At 42.0% G+C, this 19,756-nt stretch overlaps 1 protein-coding gene and 1 long non-coding RNA gene across 3 annotated transcripts in view; one reads left to right on the plus strand and one right to left on the minus strand.

Annotated features, from left to right (window-relative positions):
• The window catches only part of LOC139761995 (uncharacterized), a 124,342-nt gene extending 117,941 nt beyond the window's left edge, over positions 1-6,401 (plus strand). For both annotated transcript variants that reach the window (XM_071686778.1, XM_071686786.1), the window contains exon 5: positions 6,192-6,401. In XM_071686778.1, coding sequence (XP_071542879.1) covers positions 6,192-6,386 — 195 coding nt within the window. In that variant the 3' untranslated portion in view covers positions 6,387-6,401. The remainder of the gene's footprint in view (positions 1-6,191) is intronic.
• LOC139762012 (uncharacterized) overlaps positions 1-19,756 on the minus strand; it is a 48,781-nt gene that overhangs the window by 15,203 nt on the left and 13,822 nt on the right. The gene's annotated exons all lie outside the window — the stretch shown is intronic.

Here is a 19,756-nt window from a genome sequence, read left to right on the forward strand (position 1 = left end):
CAACTGACTTGTCCCTCAACCCTACTGTCCCTAATAACCTTGCTCTTATTCACATTTACTCTCAACTTTCTTCTTTCACTTACTTTACCAAACTCAGTCACCAGCTTCTTCAGTTTCTCACATGAATCAGCCACCAGTGCTGTATCATCAGCGAACAAGAACTAACTCACTTCCCAAGCTCTTTCATCCACAACAGACTGCATACTTGCCCCTCTTTCCAAAACTCTTACATTCACCTCGCTAACAACCCCATCCATAAGCAAATTAAACAACCATGGAGACATCACACACCCCTGCCGCAAACCTACATTCACTAAGAACCAATCACTTTCCTCTCTTCCTACACGTACACATGCCTTACATTCTCAATAAAAACTTTTCACTGCTTCTAACAACTTGCCTCCCACACTATTTATATATATATATATATATATATATATATATATATATATATATACTCACTCCATCGGTTGTTGTTCGCTGATGATGCAGCGCTGGTGGCTGATTCATGTGAGAAACTGCAGAAGCTGGTGACTGAGTTTGGTAAAGTGTGTGAAAGAAGAAAGTTAAGAGTAAATGTGAATAAGAGCAAGGTTATTAGGTACAGTAGGGTTGAGGGTCAAGTCAATTGGGAGGTAAGTTTGAATGGAGAAAAACTGGAGGAAGTAAAGTGTTTTAGATATCTGGGAGTGGATCTGGCAGCGGATGGAACCATGGAAGCGGAAGTGGATCATAGGGTGGGGGAAGGGGCGAAAATTCTGGGAGCCTTGAAGAATGTGTGGAAGTCGAGAACATTATCTCGGAAAGCAAAAATGGGTATGTTTGAAGGAATAGTGGTTCCAACAATGTTGTATGGTTGCAAGGTGTGGGCTATGGATAGAGTTGTGCGCAGGAGGATGGATGTGCTGGAAATGAGATGTTTGAGGACAATGTGTGGTGTGAGGTGGTTTGATCGAGTAAGTAACGTAAGGGTAAGAGAGATGTGTGGAAAGAAAAAGAGCGTGGTTGAGAGAGCAGAAGAGGGTGTTTTGAAATGGTTTGGGCACATGGAGAGAATGAGTGAGGAAAGATTGACCAAGAGGATATATGTGTCGGAGGTGGAGGGAACGAGGAGAAGTGGGAGACCAAATTGGAGGTGGAAAGATGGAGTGAAAAAGATTTTGTGTGATCGGGGCCTGAACATGCAGGAGGGTGAAAGGAGGGCAAGGAATAGAGTGAATTGGATCGATGTGGTATACCGGGGTTGACGTGCTGTCAGTGGATTGAATTAGGGCATGTGAAGCATCTGGGGTAAACCATGGAAAGCTGTGTAGGTATGTATATTTGCGTGTGTGGACGTATGTATATACATGTGTATGGGGGTGGGTTGGGCCATTTCTTTCGTCTGTTTCCTTGCGCTACCTCGCAGACGCGGGAGACAGCGACAAAGCAAAAAAAATAATATATATATATATATTTTTTTTTTTTTTTTTTATTAAAAAAGGGGGTGACTGTATTGTTGACTGGTTGGTAAGGTTATTTAATGTATGTATGACTCATGGTGAGGTGCCTGAGGATTGGCGGAATGCGTGCATAGTGCCATTGTACAAAGGCAAAGGGGATAAGAGTGAGTGCTCAAATTACACAGGTATAAGTTTGTTGAGTATTCCTGGTAAATTATATGGGAGGGTATTGATTGAGAGGGTGAAGGCATGTACAGAGCATCAGATTGGGGAAGAGCAGTGTGGTTTCAGAAGTGGTAGAGGATGTGTGGATCAGGTGTTTGCTTTGAAGAATGTATGTGAGAAATACTTAGAAAAGCAAATGGATTTGTATGTAGCATTTATGGATCTGGAGAAGGCATATGATAGAGTTGATAGAGATGCTCTGTGGAAGGTATTAAGAATATATGGTGTGGGAGGAAAGTTGTTAGAAGCAGTGAAAAGTTTTTATCGAGGATGTAAGGCATGTGTATGTGTAGGAAGAGAGGAAAGTGATTGGTTCTCAGTGAATGTAGGTTTGCGGCAGGGGTGTGTGATGTCTCCATGGTTGTTTAATTTGTTTATGGATGGGGTTGTTAGGGAGGTAAATGCAAGAGTTTTGGAAAGAGGGGCAAGTATGAAGTCTGTTGGGGATGAGAGAGCTTGGGAAGTGAGTCAGTTGTTGTTCGCTGATGATACAGCACTGGTGGCTGATTCATGTGAGAAACTGCAGAAGCTGGTGACTGAGTTTGGTAAAGTGTGTGGAAGAAGAAAGTTAAGAGTAAATGTGAATAAGAGCAAGGTTATTAGGTACAGTAGGGTTGAGGGTCAAGTCAATTGGGAGGTGAGTTTGAATGGAGAAAAACTGGAGGAAGTGAAGTGTTTTAGATATCTGGGAGTGGATCTGGCAGCGGATGGAACCATGGAAGCGTAAGTGGATCATAGGGTGGGGGAGGGGGCGAAAATTCTGGGGGCCTTGAAGAATGTGTGGAAGTCGAGAACATTATCTCGGAAAGCAAAAATGGGTATGTTTGAAGGAATAGTGGTTCCAACAATGTTGTATGGTTGTGAGGCATGGGCTATGGATAGAGTTGTGCGCAGGAGGATGGATGTGCTGGAAATGAGATGTTTGAGGACAATGTGTGGTGTGAGGTGGTTTGATCGAGTGAGTAACGTAAGGGTAAGAGAGATGTGTGGAAATAAAAAGAGCGTGGTTGAGAGAGCAGAAGAGGGTGTTTTGAAGTGGTTTGAGCACATGGAGAGAATGAGTGAGGAAAGATTGACCAAGAGGATATATGTGTCGGAGGTGGAGGGAACGAGGAGAAGAGGGAGACCAAATTGGAAGTGGAAAGATGGAGTGAAAAAGATTTTGTGTGATCGGGGCCTGAACATGCAGGAGGGTGAAAGGAGGGCAAGGAATAGAGTGAATTGGAGCGATGTGGTATACCGGGGTTGACGTGCTGTCAGTGGATTGAATCAAGGCATGTGAAGCGTCTGGGGTAAACCATGGAAAGCTGTGTAGGTATGTATATTTGCGTGTGTGGATGTATGTATATACATGTGTATGGGGGGGGGGGGTTGGGCCATTTCTTTCGTCTGTTTCCTTGCGCTACCTCGCAAACGCGGGAGACAGCGACAAAGTATAATAACAAAAAAAATAATATATATATATATATATATATATATATATATATATATATATATATATATATTGGACGATTTTTGAAGGGAAAAAATGCAATTGAGTGGGAGATGTATAAAAGAAAGAGACAGGAGGTCAAGAGAAAGGTGCAAGAGGTGAAAAAGAGGGCAAATGAGAGTTGGGATGAGAGAGTATCATTAAATTTTAGGAATAAAAAGATGTTCTGGAAGGATAGAATTTATTAAAAAAAGGAGGTGACTGTATTGTTGACTGGTTGGTAAGGTTATTCAATGTATGTATGTCGCATGGTGAGGTGCCTGAGGATTGGCAGAATGCTTGCATAGTGCCACTGTACAAAGACAAAGGGGATAAAAGTGAGTGCTCAAATTACACAGGTATAAGTTTGTTGAGTATTCCTGGGAAATTATATGGGAGGGTATTGATTGAGAGGGTGAAGGCATGTACAGAGCATCAGATTAGGGAAGAGCAGTCTGGTTCCAGAAGTGGTAGAGGATGTGTGGATCAGGTGTTTGCTTTGAAGAATGTATGTGAGAAATACTTAGAAAAGCAAATGGATTTGTATGTGGCATTTATGAATCTGGAGAAGGCATATGATAGAGTTGATTGAGATGCTCTGTGGAAGGTATTAAGAGTATATGGTGTGGGAAGCAAGTTGTTAGAAGCAGTGAAAAGTTTTTATCAAGGATGTAAGGCATGTGTACGTGTAGGAAGAGAGGAAAATGATTGGTTCTCAGTGAATGTAGGTTTACGGCAGGGGTGTGTGATGTCTCCATGGTTGTTTAATTTGTTTATGGGTGGGGTTGTTAGGGAGGTGAATGCAAGAGTTTTGGAAAGAGGGGCAAGTATGCAGTCTGTTGTGGATGAGAGAGCCTGGGAAGAGAGTCAGTTGTTGTTCGCTGATGATACAGCGCTGGTGGCTGATTCGGGTGAGAAACTGCAGAAGCTGGTGACTGAGTTTGGTGAAGTGTGTGAAAGAAGAAAGCTGACAGCAAATGTGAATAACAGCAAGGTTATTAGGTACAGTAGGGTTGAGGGACAAGTAAATTGGGAGGTAAGTTTGAATGGAGAAAAGCTGGAGGAAGTGAAGTGTTTTAGATATCTGGGAGTGGATTTGGCAGCTGATGGAACCATGGAAGCAGAAGTGAATCATAGGGTGGGGGAGGGGGCGAAAGTTCTGGGAGCGTTGGAAAATGTGTGGAAGTCAAGAACATTATCTCAGAAAGCAAAAATGGGTATGTTTGAAGGAATAGTGGTTCCAACAATGTTATATGGTTGCGAGGCATGGGCTATGGATAGAGTTGTCCGGAGGAGGGTGGATGTGCTGGAAATGAGATGTTTGAGGACAATATGTGGTGTGAGATGGTTTGATCGAGTAAGTAATAATAGGGTAAGAGAGATGTGTGGTAATAAAAAGAGTGTAGCTGAGAGAGCAGAAGAGGGTGTTTTGAAATGGTTTGATCACATGTAGAGAATGAGTGAGGAAAGATTGACCAAGAGGATATATGTGTCGGAGGTGGAGGGAACGAGGAGAAGTGGGAGACCAAATTGGAGGTGGAAAGATTGAGTGAAAAAGATTTTGAGTGATCGGGGCCTGAACATGCAGGAGGATGAAAGGCGTGCAAGGAATAGAGTGAATTGGAACGATGTGGTATACCGGGGTCGACGTACTGTTAATGGATTGAACCAGGGCATGTGAAGTGTCTGGGATAAACCATGGAAAGTTGTGTGGGGCCTGGATGTGGAAAGGTAGCTGTGGTTTCAGTGCATTATCACATGACAGCTAGAGACTGAGTGTGAACAAATGTGGCCTTTGTTGTCTTTTCCTTGCGCTACCTCACGCACATTTGGGGGGAAGGGGTTGTTATTTCATGTGTGGCGGGGGTGGCGATGGGAATGAATAAGGGCAGACAGTATGAATTATGTACATGTGTATATATGTATATGTCTGTGTGTGTATATATATGTATAGGTTGAGATGTATAGGTATGTATATTTGCGTGTGTGGACGTGTATGTATATACATGTGTATGTGGGTGGTTTTGGCCATTTCTTTCATCTCTTTCCGTGCACTGCCTCACTAACGCAGGAGACAGCGACAAAGCAAAATAAAATAATAAAATAAATAAATAATTATCATTATCATTATCATCATTATTTCAGTATACCTAGCATGTTTGTGGGTTCTAAAATCTATTGCCCTAATGGAGCTGAGCAACACCTCCCCTTCAGTTCCACCCCTAAAGGTGTACCAACGAGGACATCATAAGAAAGCGGCAAGAAACTTGGATTCTCTTGAAAACTAGAGTGTCCCTTTGAGGCACTAAATTCTAACTATTCCCAATTGTTGAGCTCTTTACTGCAGTAGTATAACCCCCTTATCTCATTGTACATGATAATGCCACTGCATAAAGTCACCCTGTCTTATTTACAAATGGTTACCCCCATCTTCACCTGTACTTTACTCTTCTAGTAGGAGACTTTGCTTTACATTATAGCAGAGCTAAAATATAATCTCTATGTTGTACATGGGGATGCGTTTCTAAAAAAAAAAAAAAAAATGGAAAAAAAAAGGGTATATACCAAATTCATGTAAATCATACTTATCATTGCACAGTAAAATTGGGCTAGTGCCAGCAGATATACTAAGTAGGAGAGTGTAGGAGAGTGTAGGAGAGTGTAGGAGAGTGATCAATAAGTGGTTTCAGTTTTTTGCAGGGAGAACACTTCTGTGTTAGATTTAGAAAAAGGCCTGGTCTAAACATGCTAAATTATTTTTTTAATAGTATAAGTAATTATGTAATACTACTATGAACCTAAAGATATTTCTTTCTAACATTGGGATACATTTAATATGCTCATGCATTGTACATGCCAGAAAATATGTTAGTTTCAGCATTATTTGCAACTTGTTTCAGTTTAGGAGGGAATGAGATTTTTTGCTTTCACTTTCTTTCTGTTAAATGGTATGAATGCATTTCTTACTGTATGAATGTGTTAATGTAAATGTAAAAGAAATGAGATTACTGATTTTACAGATACCTTGTATACCTATTAAATCTTATTTTCAGGATAAGCGTGCCTATGTGATGAGCTGGGTATGGGTGATAAGCATCTTAATTTTCATTTACATTATCCTGGCTGTGGTTTCACTGATTACTCTGAACTTTGCCAATGGAGTCATCAACCTCATTGTCATAGGACTTGCCATATATTGTGTTCTGGTGGTGCGCTCATATGCATTTACTGTAAGTACAATTTTTTGAGCATATTATACCTTAATCATAAAAAGCATTTATACCTAGCATATATATATTTGGCGACTAGAGGGGACGGGAGCAGGGGTCTAGAAACCCTCCCCTCCTTGTATTTTAACATTCTAAAAGGGGAAACAGAAGAAGGAGTCACATGGGGAGTGCTCATCCTCCTCAAAGGCTCAGATTGGGGTGTCTAAATGTGTGTGGATGTAACCAAGATGAGAAAAAAGGAGAGATAGGTAGTATGTTTGAGGAAGGGAACCTGGATGTTTTGGCTCTGAGTGAAACGAAGCTCAAGGGTAAAGGGGAAGAGTGGTTTGGGAATGTCTCAGAAGTAAAGTCAGGGGTTGGTGAGAGGGCAAGAGCAAGGGAAGGAGTAGCACTACTCCTGAAACAGGAGTGGTGGGAGTATGTGATAGAGTGTAAGAAAGTAAACTCTGGATTGATATGGGTAAAACTGAAAGTGGATGGAGAGAGATGGGTGATTATTGGTTCATATGCACCTGGGCATGAGAAGAAAGATCATGAGAGGCAGGTGTTTGGGGAGCAGCTGAGTGAGTGTGTTAGTAGTTTTGATGCACGAGACCGGGTTAGAGTGATGGGTGATTTGAATGCAAAGGTGAGTAATGTGGCAGTTGAGGGAATAATCGGTGTACATAGGATACTCAGTGTTGTAAATGGAAATGGTGAAGAGCTTCTAGGTTTGTGGGCTGAAAAAGGAATGGTGATTGGGAATACCTGGTTTAAAAAGGGAGATACACATAAGTATACATATGTAAGTAGGAGAAATGGCCAAAGTGTGTTTTTGGATTACGTGTTGATAGGCGCACGAGAGACTTTTGGATGTTAACTGGAGGAATGTCTGATCATTATCTTGTGGAGGCGAAGGTGAAGAGTTGTACAGGTTTTCAGAAAAGAGAGTATGTTGGGGTGAAGAGAGTGGTGAGAGTAAGTGAGCTTGGGAAGGAGACTTGTGTGAGGAAATACCAGGAGAGACTAAGTACAGAATGGAAAAAGTTGAGAACAAAGGACGTAACGGGAGTAAGGGAGGAAAGGGATGTCTTGTAATAATGCACCGAAACCACAGCTCCCTTTCCACATCCAGGCCCCACAAAACTTTCCATGATTTACCCCAGATGCTTCACATGCCCTGGTTCAATCCATTGACAGCACGGCGACCCCGGTATACCACATCGTTCCAATTCACTCTATTCCTTGCACGCCTTTCACCCTCCTGCATGTTCAGGCCCCGATCACTCAATCTTTTTTACTCAATCTTACCACCTCCAACTTGGTCTCCCACTTCTCCTCACTCCCTCCACCTCTGACACATATATCCTCTTTGTTAATCTTTCCTCACTCATTCTCTCCATGTGACCAAACCATTTCAAAACACCCTCTTCTGCTCTCTCAACCACACTCTTTTTATTACCACACATCTCTCTTACCCTATAATTACTTACTCGATCAAACCACCTCACACCACATATTGTCCTCAAACATCTCATTTCCAGCACATCCACCCTCCTATCCATAGCCCACGCCTCGCAACCTTATAACATTGTTGGAATCACTATTCCTCCAAACATACCCATTTTTGCTTTCCGAGATAATGTTCTCGACTTCCACACATTCTTCAAGGCTCCCAGAACTTTCGCCCCCTCCCCCACCCTATGATTCACTTCCACTTCCATGGTCCCATTTGCTGCCAAATCCACTCCCAAATATCTAAAACACTTCACTTCCTCCAGTTTTTCTCCATTCAAACTTACCTCCCAACTGACTTGTCCCTCAACCCTACTGTCCCTAATAACCTTGCTCTTATTCACATTTACTCTCAACTTTCTTCTTTCACTTACTTTACCAAACTCAGTCACCAGCTTCTTCAGTTTCTCACATGAATCAGCCACCAGTGCTGTATCATCAGCGAACAAGAACTAACTCACTTCCCAAGCTCTTTCATCCACAACAGACTGCATACTTGCCCCTCTTTCCAAAACTCTTACATTCACCTCGCTAACAACCCCATCCATAAGCAAATTAAACAACCATGGAGACATCACACACCCCTGCCGCAAACCTACATTCACTAAGAACCAATCACTTTCCTCTCTTCCTACACGTACACATGCCTTACATTCTCAATAAAAACTTTTCACTGCTTCTAACAACTTGCCTCCCACACTATTTATATATATATATATATATATATATATATATATATATATATATATATATATACTCACTCCATCGGTTGTTGTTCGCTGATGATGCAGCGCTGGTGGCTGATTCATGTGAGAAACTGCAGAAGCTGGTGACTGAGTTTGGTAAAGTGTGTGAAAGAAGAAAGTTAAGAGTAAATGTGAATAAGAGCAAGGTTATTAGGTACAGTAGGGTTGAGGGTCAAGTCAATTGGGAGGTAAGTTTGAATGGAGAAAAACTGGAGGAAGTAAAGTGTTTTAGATATCTGGGAGTGGATCTGGCAGCGGATGGAACCATGGAAGCGGAAGTGGATCATAGGGTGGGGGAAGGGGCGAAAATTCTGGGAGCCTTGAAGAATGTGTGGAAGTCGAGAACATTATCTCGGAAAGTAAAAATGGGTATGTTTGAAGGAATAGTGGTTCCAACAATGTTGTATGGTTGCAAGGTGTGGGCTATGGATAGAGTTGTGCGCAGGAGGATGGATGTGCTGGAAATGAGATGTTTGAGGACAATGTGTGGTGTGAGGTGGTTTGATCGAGTAAGTAACGTAAGGGTAAGAGAGATGTGTGGAAAGAAAAAGAGCGTGGTTGAGAGAGCAGAAGAGGGTGTTTTGAAATGGTTTGGGCACATGGAGAGAATGAGTGAGGAAAGATTGACCAAGAGGATATATGTGTCGGAGGTGGAGGGAACGAGGAGAAGTGGGAGACCAAATTGGAGGTGGAAAGATGGAGTGAAAAAGATTTTGTGTGATCGGGGCCTGAACATGCAGGAGGGTGAAAGGAGGGCAAGGAATAGAGTGAATTGGATCGATGTGGTATACCGGGGTTGACGTGCTGTCAGTGGATTGAATTAGGGCATGTGAAGCATCTGGGGTAAACCATGGAAAGCTGTGTAGGTATGTATATTTGCGTGTGTGGACGTATGTATATACATGTGTATGGGGGTGGGTTGGGCCATTTCTTTCGTCTGTTTCCTTGCGCTACCTCGCAAATGCGGGAGACAGCGACAAAGCAAAAAAAATAATATATATATATATATATATATTTATTAAAAAAGGGGGTGACTGTATTGTTGACTGGTTGGTAAGGTTATTTAATGTATGTATGACTCATGGTGAGGTGCCTGAGGATTGGCGGAATGCGTGCATAGTGCCATTGTACAAAGGCAAAGGGGATAAGAGTGAGTGCTCAAATTACACAGGTATAAGTTTGTTGAGTATTCCTGGTAAATTATATGGGAGGGTATTGATTGAGAGGGTGAAGGCATGTACAGAGCATCAGATTGGGGAAGAGCAGTGTGGTTTCAGAAGTGGTAGAGGATGTGTGGATCAGGTGTTTGCTTTGAAGAATGTATGTGAGAAATACTTAGAAAAGCAAATGGATTTGTATGTAGCATTTATGGATCTGGAGAAGGCATATGATAGAGTTGATAGAGATGCTCTGTGGAAGGTATTAAGAATATATGGTGTGGGAGGAAAGTTGTTAGAAGCAGTGAAAAGTTTTTATCGAGGATGTAAGGCATGTGTATGTGTAGGAAGAGAGGAAAGTGATTGGTTCTCAGTGAATGTAGGTTTGCGGCAGGGGTGTGTGATGTCTCCATGGTTGTTTAATTTGTTTATGGATGGGGTTGTTAGGGAGGTAAATGCAAGAGTTTTGGAAAGAGGGGCAAGTATGAAGTCTGTTGGGGATGAGAGAGCTTGGGAAGTGAGTCAGTTGTTGTTCGCTGATGATACAGCACTGGTGGCTGATTCATGTGAGAAACTGCAGAAGCTGGTGACTGAGTTTGGTAAAGTGTGTGGAAGAAGAAAGTTAAGAGTAAATGTGAATAAGAGCAAGGTTATTAGGTACAGTAGGGTTGAGGGTCAAGTCAATTGGGAGGTGAGTTTGAATGGAGAAAAACTGGAGGAAGTGAAGTGTTTTAGATATCTGGGAGTGGATCTGGCAGCGGATGGAACCATGGAAGCGGAAGTGGATCATAGGGTGGGGGAGGGGGCGAAAATTCTGGGAGCGTTGAAGAATGTGTGGAAGTCGAGAACATTATCTCGGAAAGCAAAAATGGGTATGTTTGAAGGAATAGTGGTTCCAACAATGTTGTATGGTTGTGAGGCATGGGCTATGGATAGAGTTGTGCGCAGGAGGATGGATGTGCTGGAAATGAGATGTTTGAGGACAATGTGTGGTGTGAGGTGGTTTGATCGAGTGAGTAACGTAAGGGTAAGAGAGATGTGTGGAAATAAAAAGAGCGTGGTTGAGAGAGCAGAAGAGGGTGTTTTGAAGTGGTTTGAGCACATGGAGAGAATGAGTGAGGAAAGATTGACCAAGAGGATATATGTGTCGGAGGTGGAGGGAACGAGGAGAAGAGGGAGACCAAATTGGAAGTGGAAAGATGGAGTGAAAAAGATTTTGTGTGATCGGGGCCTGAACATGCAGGAGGGTGAAAGGAGGGCAAGGAATAGAGTGAATTGGAGCGATGTGGTATACCGGGGTTGACGTGCTGTCAGTGGATTGAATCAAGGCATGTGAAGCGTCTGGGGTAAACCATGGAAAGCTGTGTAGGTATGTATATTTGCGTGTGTGGATGTATGTATATACATGTGTATGGGGGGGGGGGGTTGGGCCATTTCTTTCGTCTGTTTCCTTGCGCTACCTCGCAAACGCGGGAGACAGCGACAAAGTATAATAAAAAAAAAATAATATATATATATATATATATATATATATATATATATTGGACGATTTTTGAAGGGAAAAAATGCAATTGAGTGGGAGATGTATAAAAGAAAGAGACAGGAGGTCAAGAGAAAGGTGCAAGAGGTGAAAAAGAGGGCAAATGAGAGTTGGGATGAGAGAGTATCATTAAATTTTAGGAATAAAAAGATGTTCTGGAAGGATAGAATTTATTAAAAAAAGGAGGTGACTGTATTGTTGACTGGTTGGTAAGGTTATTCAATGTATGTATGTCGCATGGTGAGGTGCCTGAGGATTGGCAGAATGCTTGCATAGTGCCACTGTACAAAGACAAAGGGGATAAAAGTGAGTGCTCAAATTACACAGGTATAAGTTTGTTGAGTATTCCTGGGAAATTATATGGGAGGGTATTGATTGAGAGGGTGAAGGCATGTACAGAGCATCAGATTAGGGAAGAGCAGTCTGGTTCCAGAAGTGGTAGAGGATGTGTGGATCAGGTGTTTGCTTTGAAGAATGTATGTGAGAAATACTTAGAAAAGCAAATGGATTTGTATGTGGCATTTATGGATCTGGAGAAGGCATATGATAGAGTTGATAGAGATGCTCTGTGGAAGGTATTAAGAGTATATGGTGTGGGAAGCAAGTTGTTAGAAGCAGTGAAAAGTTTTTATCAAGGATGTAAGGCATGTGTACGTGTAGGAAGAGAGGAAAATGATTGGTTCTCAGTGAATGTAGGTTTACGGCAGGGGTGTGTGATGTCTCCATGGTTGTTTAATTTGTTTATGGGTGGGGTTGTTAGGGAGGTGAATGCAAGAGTTTTGGAAAGAGGGGCAAGTATGCAGTCTGTTGTGGATGAGAGAGCCTGGGAAGAGAGTCAGTTGTTGTTCGCTGATGATACAGCGCTGGTGGCTGATTCGGGTGAGAAACTGCAGAAGCTGGTGACTGAGTTTGGTGAAGTGTGTGAAAGAAGAAAGCTGACAGCAAATGTGAATAACAGCAAGGTTATTAGGTACAGTAGGGTTGAGGGACAAGTAAATTGGGAGGTAAGTTTGAATGGAGAAAAGCTGGAGGAAGTGAAGTGTTTTAGATATCTGGGAGTGGATTTGGCAGCTGATGGAACCATGGAAGCAGAAGTGAATCATAGGGTGGGGGAGGGGGCGAAAGTTCTGGGAGCGTTGGAAAATGTGTGGAAGTCAAGAACATTATCTCAGAAAGCAAAAATGGGTATGTTTGAAGGAATAGTGGTTCCAACAATGTTATATGGTTGCGAGGCATGGGCTATGGATAGAGTTGTCCGGAGGAGGGTGGATGTGCTGGAAATGAGATGTTTGAGGACAATATGTGGTGTGAGATGGTTTGATCGAGTAAGTAATAATAGGGTAAGAGAGATGTGTGGTAATAAAAAGAGTGTAGCTGAGAGAGCAGAAGAGGGTGTTTTGAAATGGTTTGATCACATGTAGAGAATGAGTGAGGAAAGATTGACCAAGAGGATATATGTGTCGGAGGTGGAGGGAACGAGGAGAAGTGGGAGACCAAATTGGAGGTGGAAAGATTGAGTGAAAAAGATTTTGAGTGATCGGGGCCTGAACATGCAGGAGGATGAAAGGCGTGCAAGGAATAGAGTGAATTGGAACGATGTGGTATACCGGGGTCGACGTACTGTTAATGGATTGAACCAGGGCATGTGAAGTGTCTGGGATAAACCATGGAAAGTTGTGTGGGGCCTGGATGTGGAAAGGTAGCTGTGGTTTCAGTGCATTATCACATGACAGCTAGAGACTGAGTGTGAACAAATGTGGCCTTTGTTGTCTTTTCCTTGCGCTACCTCACGCACATTTGGGGGGAAGGGGTTGTTATTTCATGTGTGGCGGGGTGGCGATGGGAATGAATAAGGGCAGACAGTATGAATTATGTACATGTGTATATATGTATATGTCTGTGTGTGTATATATATGTATAGGTTGAGATGTATAGGTATGTATATTTGCGTGTGTGGACGTGTATGTATATACATGTGTATGTGGGTGGTTTTGGCCATTTCTTTCATCTCTTTCCGTGCACTGCCTCACTAACGCAGGAGACAGCGACAAAGCAAAATAAAATAATAAAATAAATAAATAATTATCATTATCATTATCATCATTATTTCAGTATACCTAGCATGTTTGTGGGTTCTAAAATCTATTGCCCTAATGGAGCTGAGCAACACCTCCCCTTCAGTTCCACCCCTAAAGGTGTACCAACGAGGACATCATAAGAAAGCGGCAAGAAACTTGGATTCTCTTGAAAACTAGAGTGTCCCTTTGAGGCACTAAATTCTAACTATTCCCAATTGTTGAGCTCTTTACTGCAGTAGTATAACCCCCTTATCTCATTGTACATGATAATGCCACTGCATAAAGTCACCCTGTCTTATTTACAAATGGTTACCCCCATCTTCACCTGTACTTTACTCTTCTAGTAGGAGACTTTGCTTTACATTATAGCAGAGCTAAAATATAATCTCTATGTTGTACATGGGGATGCGTTTCTAAAAAAAAAAAAAAGGAAAAAAAAAAGGGTATATACCAAATTCATGTAAATCATACTTATCATTGCACAGTAAAATTGGGCTAGTGCCAGCAGATATACTAAGTAGGAGAGTGTAGGAGAGTGTAGGAGAGTGATCAATAAGTGGTTTCAGTTTTTTGCAGGGAGAACACTTCTGTGTTAGATTTAGAAAAAGGCCTGGTCTAAACATGCTAAATTATTTTTTTAATAGTATAAGTAATTATGTAATACTACTATGAACCTAAAGATATTTCTTTCTAACATTGGGATACATTTAATATGCTCATGCATTGTACATGCCAGAAAATATGTTAGTTTCAGCATTATTTGCAACTTGTTTCAGTTTAGGAGGGAATGAGATTTTTTGCTTTCACTTTCTTTCTGTTAAATGGTATGAATGCATTTCTTACTGTATGAATGTGTTAATGTAAATGTAAAAGAAATGAGATTACTGATTTTACAGATACCTTGTATACCTATTAAATCTTATTTTCAGGATAAGCGTGCCTATGTGATGAGCTGGGTATGGGTGATAAGCATCTTAATTTTCATTTACATTATCCTGGCTGTGGTTTCACTGATTACTCTGAACTTTGCCAATGGAGTCATCAACCTCATTGTCATAGGACTTGCCATATATTGTGTTCTGGTGGTGCGCTCATATGCATTTACTGTAAGTACAATTTTTTGAGCATATTATACCTTAATCATAAAAAGCATTTATACCTAGCATATATATATTTGGCGACTAGAGGGGACGGGAGCGGGGGCTGGAAACCCTCCCCTCCTTGTATTTCAACTTCCTAAAATGGGCAACAGAAGAAGGAGTCACGCGGGGAGTGCTCATCCTCCTCGCAGGCTCAGATTGGGGTGTCTAAATGTGTGTGGATGTAACCAAGATGTGAAAAAAGGAGAGATAGGTAGTATGTTTGAGGAAAGGAACCTGGATGTTTTGGCTCTGAGTGAAACGAAGCTCAAGGGTAAAGGGGAAGAGTGGTTTGGGAATATCTCAGGAGTAAAGTCAGGGGTTGGTGAGAGGACAAGAGCAAGGGAAGGAGTAGCAGTACTCCTGAAACAGGAGTTGTGGGAGTATGTGATAGAATGTAAGAAAGTATATTCTAGATTAATATGGGTAAAACTGAAAGTGGATGGAGAGAGATGGGTGATTATTGGTGCATATGCACCTGGGCATGAGAAGAAAGATCATGAGAGGCAAGTATTTTGGGAGCAGCTGAATGAGTGTGTTAGTGGTTTTGATGTACAAGACCGGGTTATAGTGATGGGTGATTTGAATGCAAAGGTGAGTAATGTGGCAGTGGAGGGAATGATTGGTATACATGGGGTGTTCAGAGTTGTAAATGGAAATGGTGAAGAACTTGTAGATTTATGTGCTGAAAAAGGACTGGTGATTGGGAATACCTGGTTTAAAAAGCGAGATATACATAAGTATACGTATGTAAGTAGGAGAGATGGCCAGAGAGCGTTATTGGATTGCGTGTTAATTGACAGGCACGCGAAAGAGAGACTTTTGGATGTTAATGTGCTGAGAGGTGCAACTGGAGGGATGTCTGATCATTATCTTGTGGAGGCAAAGGTGAAGATTTGTATGGGTTTTCAGAAAAGAAGAGAGAATGTTGGGGTGAAGAGAGTGGTGAGAGTAAGTGAGCTTTGGAAGGAGACTTGTGTGAGGAAGTACCAGGAGAGACTGAGTACAGAATGGAAAAAGGTGAGAACAAAGGAGGTAAGGGGAGTGGGGGAGGAATGGGATGCATTTAGGGAAGCAGTGATGGCTGCGCAAAAGATGCTTGTGGCATGAGAAGCATGGGAGGTGGGTTAATTAGAAAGGGTAGTGAGTGGTGGGATGAAGAAATAAGATTATTAGTGAAAGAGAAGAGAGAGGCATTTGGACGATTTTTGCAGGGAAAAAATGCAAATGAGTGGGAGATGTATAAAAGAAAGAGACAGGAGGTCAAGAGAAAGGTGCAAGAGGTGAAAAAGAGGGCAAATGAGAGTTGGGGTGAGAGAGTATCATTAAATTTTAGGGAGAATAAAAAGATGTTCTGGAAGGAGGTAAATAAAGTGCATAAGACAAGGGAGCAAATGGGAACTTCAGTGAGAGGGGGCTAATGGGGAGGTGATAACAAGTAGTGGTGATGTGAGAAGGAGATGGAGTGAGTATTTTGAAGGTTTGTTGAATGTGTTTGATGATAGAGTGGAAGATATAGGGTGTTTTGGTCGAGGTGGTGTGCAAAGTGAGAGGGTTAGGGAAAATGATTTGGTAAACAGAGAAGAGGTAGTAAAAGCTTTGTGGAAGATGAAAGCTGGCAAGGCAGCAGGTTTGGATGGTATTGCAGTGGAATTTATTAAAAAAGGGGGTGATTGTATTGTTGACTGGTTGGTAAGGTTATTTAATGTATGTATGATTCATGTGGAGGTGCCTGAGGATTGGCGGAATGTGTGCATAGTGCCATTGTATAAAGGCAAAGGGGATAAGAGTGAGTGCACAAATTACAGAGGTATAAGTTTGTTGAGTATTCCTGGGAAATTATGTGGGAGGGTATTGATTGAGAGGGTGAAGGCATGTACAGAGCATCAGATTGGGGAAGAGCAGAGTGGTTTCAGAAGTGGTAGAGGATGCGTGGATCAGGTGTTTGCTTTGAAGAATGTACATGAGAAATACTTAGAAAAGCAAATGGATTTGTATGTAGCATTTATGGATCTGGAGAAGGCATATGATAGAGTTGATAGAGATGCTCTGTGGAAGGTACTAAGAATATATGGTGTGGGAGGCAAGTTGTTAGAAGCAGTGAAAAGTTTTTATCGAGGATGTAAGGCATGTGTACGTGTAGGAAGAGAGGAAAGTGATTGGTTCTCAATGAATGTAGGTTTGCGGCAGGGGTGTGTGATGTCTCCATGGTTGTTTAATTTGTTTATGGATGAGGTTGTTTGGGAGGTGAATGCAAGAGTTTTGGAAAGAGGGGCAAGTATGCAGTCTGTTGGGGATGAGAGAGCTTGGGAAGTGAGTCAGTTGTTGTTCGCTGATGATACAGCGCTGGTGGCTGATTCATGTGAGAAACTGTAGAAGCTGTTGACTGAGTTTGGTAAAGTGTGTGAAAGAAGAAAGTTAAGAGTAAATGTGAATAAGAGCAAGGTTATTAGGTACAGTAGGGTTGAGAGTCAAGTCAATTGGGAGGTAAGTTTGAATGGAGAAAAACTGGAGGAAGTAAAGTGTTTTAGATATCTGGGAGTGGATCTGGCAGCGGATGGAACCATAGAAGCAGAAGTGAATCATAGGGTAGGGTAGGGGAGGGGGCGAAAATCCTGGGAGCCTTGAAGAATGTGTGGAAGTCAAGAACATTATTTCAGAAAGCAAAAATGGGTATGTTTGAAGGAATAGTGGTTCCAACAATGTTGTATGGTTGCGAGGCGTGGGCATGGATAGAGTTGTGCTCAGGAGGGTGAATGTGCTGGAAATGAGATGTTTGAGGACAATATGTGGTGTGAGGTGGTTTGATCGAGTGAGTAATGTAAGGGTAAGAGAGATGTGTGGAAATAAGAAGAGCGTGGTTGAGAGGGCAGAAGAGGGTGTTTTGAAATGGTTTGGGCACATGGAGAGAGTGAGTGAGGAAAGATTGACCAAGAGGATAGATGTGTTGGAGGTGGAGGGAATGAGGAGAAGGGGGAGACCAAATTGGAGGTGGAAACATGGAGTGAAAAAGATTTTGAATGATTGGGGCCTGAACATGCAGGAGGGTGAAAGGCGGGCAAGGAATAGAGTGAATTGGAACGATGTGGTATACCGGTGTCGACGCGCTGTCAGTGGATTGAAGCAAGGCATGTGAAGCGTCTGGGGTAAACCATGGAAAGCTGTGTATGTATGTATATTTGCGTGTGTGGACGTATGTATATACATGTGTATGGGGGGGGGTTGGGCCATTTCTTTCGTCTGTTTCCTTGCGCTACCTCGCAAACGCGGGAGACAGCAACAAAGTATAATAAAATATAATAAATATATATATATATATATATATATATATATATATATATATATATATATATATATATATATATATATATGGTATTGCAGTGGAATTTATTAAAAAAGGGGGTGACTGTATTGTTGACTGGTTGGTAAGGTTATTTAATGTATGTATGACTCATGGTGAGGTGCCTGAGGATTGGCGTAATGCGTGCATAGTGCCATTGTACAAAGGCAAAGGGGATAAGAGTGAGTGCTCAAATTACAGAGGTATAAGTTTGTTGAGTATTCCTGGTAAATTATATGGGAGGGTATTGATTGAGAGGGTGAAGGCATGTACAGAGCATCAGATTGGGGAAGAGCAGTGTGGTTTCAGAAGTGGTAGAGGATGTGTGGATCAGGTGTTTGCTTTGAAGAATGTATGTGAGAAATACTTAGAAAAGCAAATGGATTTGTATGTAGCATTTATGGATCTGGAGAAGGCATATGATAGAGTTGATAGAGATGCTCTGTGGAAGGTATTAAGAATATATGGTGTGGGAGGAAAGTTGTTAGAAGCAGTGAAAAGTTTTTATCGAGGATGTAAGGCATGTGTACGTGTAGGAAGAGAGGAAAGTGATTGGTTCTCAGTGAATGTAGGTTTGCGGAAGGGGTGTGTGATGTCTCCATGGTTGTTTAATTTGATTATGGATGGGGTTGTTAGGGAGGTAAATGCAAGAGTTTTGGAAAGAGGGGCAAGTATGAAGTCTGTTGGGGACGAGAGAGCTTGGGAAGTGAGTCAGTTGTTGTTCGCTGATGATACAGCGCTGGTGGCTGATTCATGTGAGAAACTGCAGAAGCTGGTGACTGAGTTTGGTAAAGTGTGTGGAAGAAGAAAGTTAAGAGTAAATGTGAATAAGAGCAAGGTTATTAGGTACAGTAGGGTTGAGGGTCAAGTCAATTGGGAGGTGAGTTTGAATGGAGAAAAACTGGAGGAAGTGAAGTGTTTTAGATATCTGGAAGTGGATCTGGCAGCGGATGGAACCATGGAAGCGGAAGTGGATCATAGGGTGGGGGAGGGGGCGAAAATTCTGGGGGCCTTGAAGAATGTGTGGAAGTCGAGAACATTATCTCGGAAAGCAAAAATGGGTATGTTTGAAGGAATAGTGGTTCCAACAATGTTGTATGGTTGCGAGGCGTGGGCTATGGATAGAGTTGTGCGCAGGAGGATGGATGTGCTGGAAATGAGATGTTTGAGGACAATGTGTGGTGTGAGGTGGTTTGATCGAGTAAGTAACGTAAGGGTAAGAGAGATGTGTGGAAATAAAAAGAGTGTGGTTGAGAGAGCAGAAGAGGGTGTTTTGAAGTGGTTTGGGCACATGGAGAGAATGAGTGAGGAAAGATTGACCAAGAGGATATATGTGTCGGAGGTGGAGGGAACGAGGAGAAGAGGGAGACCAAATTGGAGGTGGAAAGATGGAGTGAAAAAGATTTTGTGTGATCGGGGCCTGAACATGCAGGAGGGTGAAAGGAGGGCAAGGAATAGAGTGAATTGGAGCGATGTGGTATACCGGGGTTGACGTGCTGTCAGTGGATTGAATCAAGGCATGTGAAGCGTCTGGGGTAAACCATGGAAAGCTGTGTAGGTATGTATATTTGCGTGTGTGGACGTATGTATATACATGTGTATGGGGGGGGGTTGGGCCATTTCTTTCGTCTGTTTCCTTGCGCTACCTCGCAGACGCGGGAGACAGCGACAAAGTATAAAAAAAAAAAATATATATATATATATATATATATATATATATATATATATATATATATATATATATATATTTTTATTATACTTTGTCACTGTCTCCTGAGTTAGCGAGGTAGCGTAAGGAAACAGACGAAAGACTGGCCCAAACCACCCACATACACATGTATATACATACACGTCCACACACGCACATATACATACCTATACATGTCAACATATA

Source organism: Panulirus ornatus, chromosome 3, assembly GCF_036320965.1.
Source record: "Panulirus ornatus isolate Po-2019 chromosome 3, ASM3632096v1, whole genome shotgun sequence".
NCBI lineage: Eukaryota > Metazoa > Arthropoda > Malacostraca > Decapoda > Palinuridae > Panulirus > Panulirus ornatus.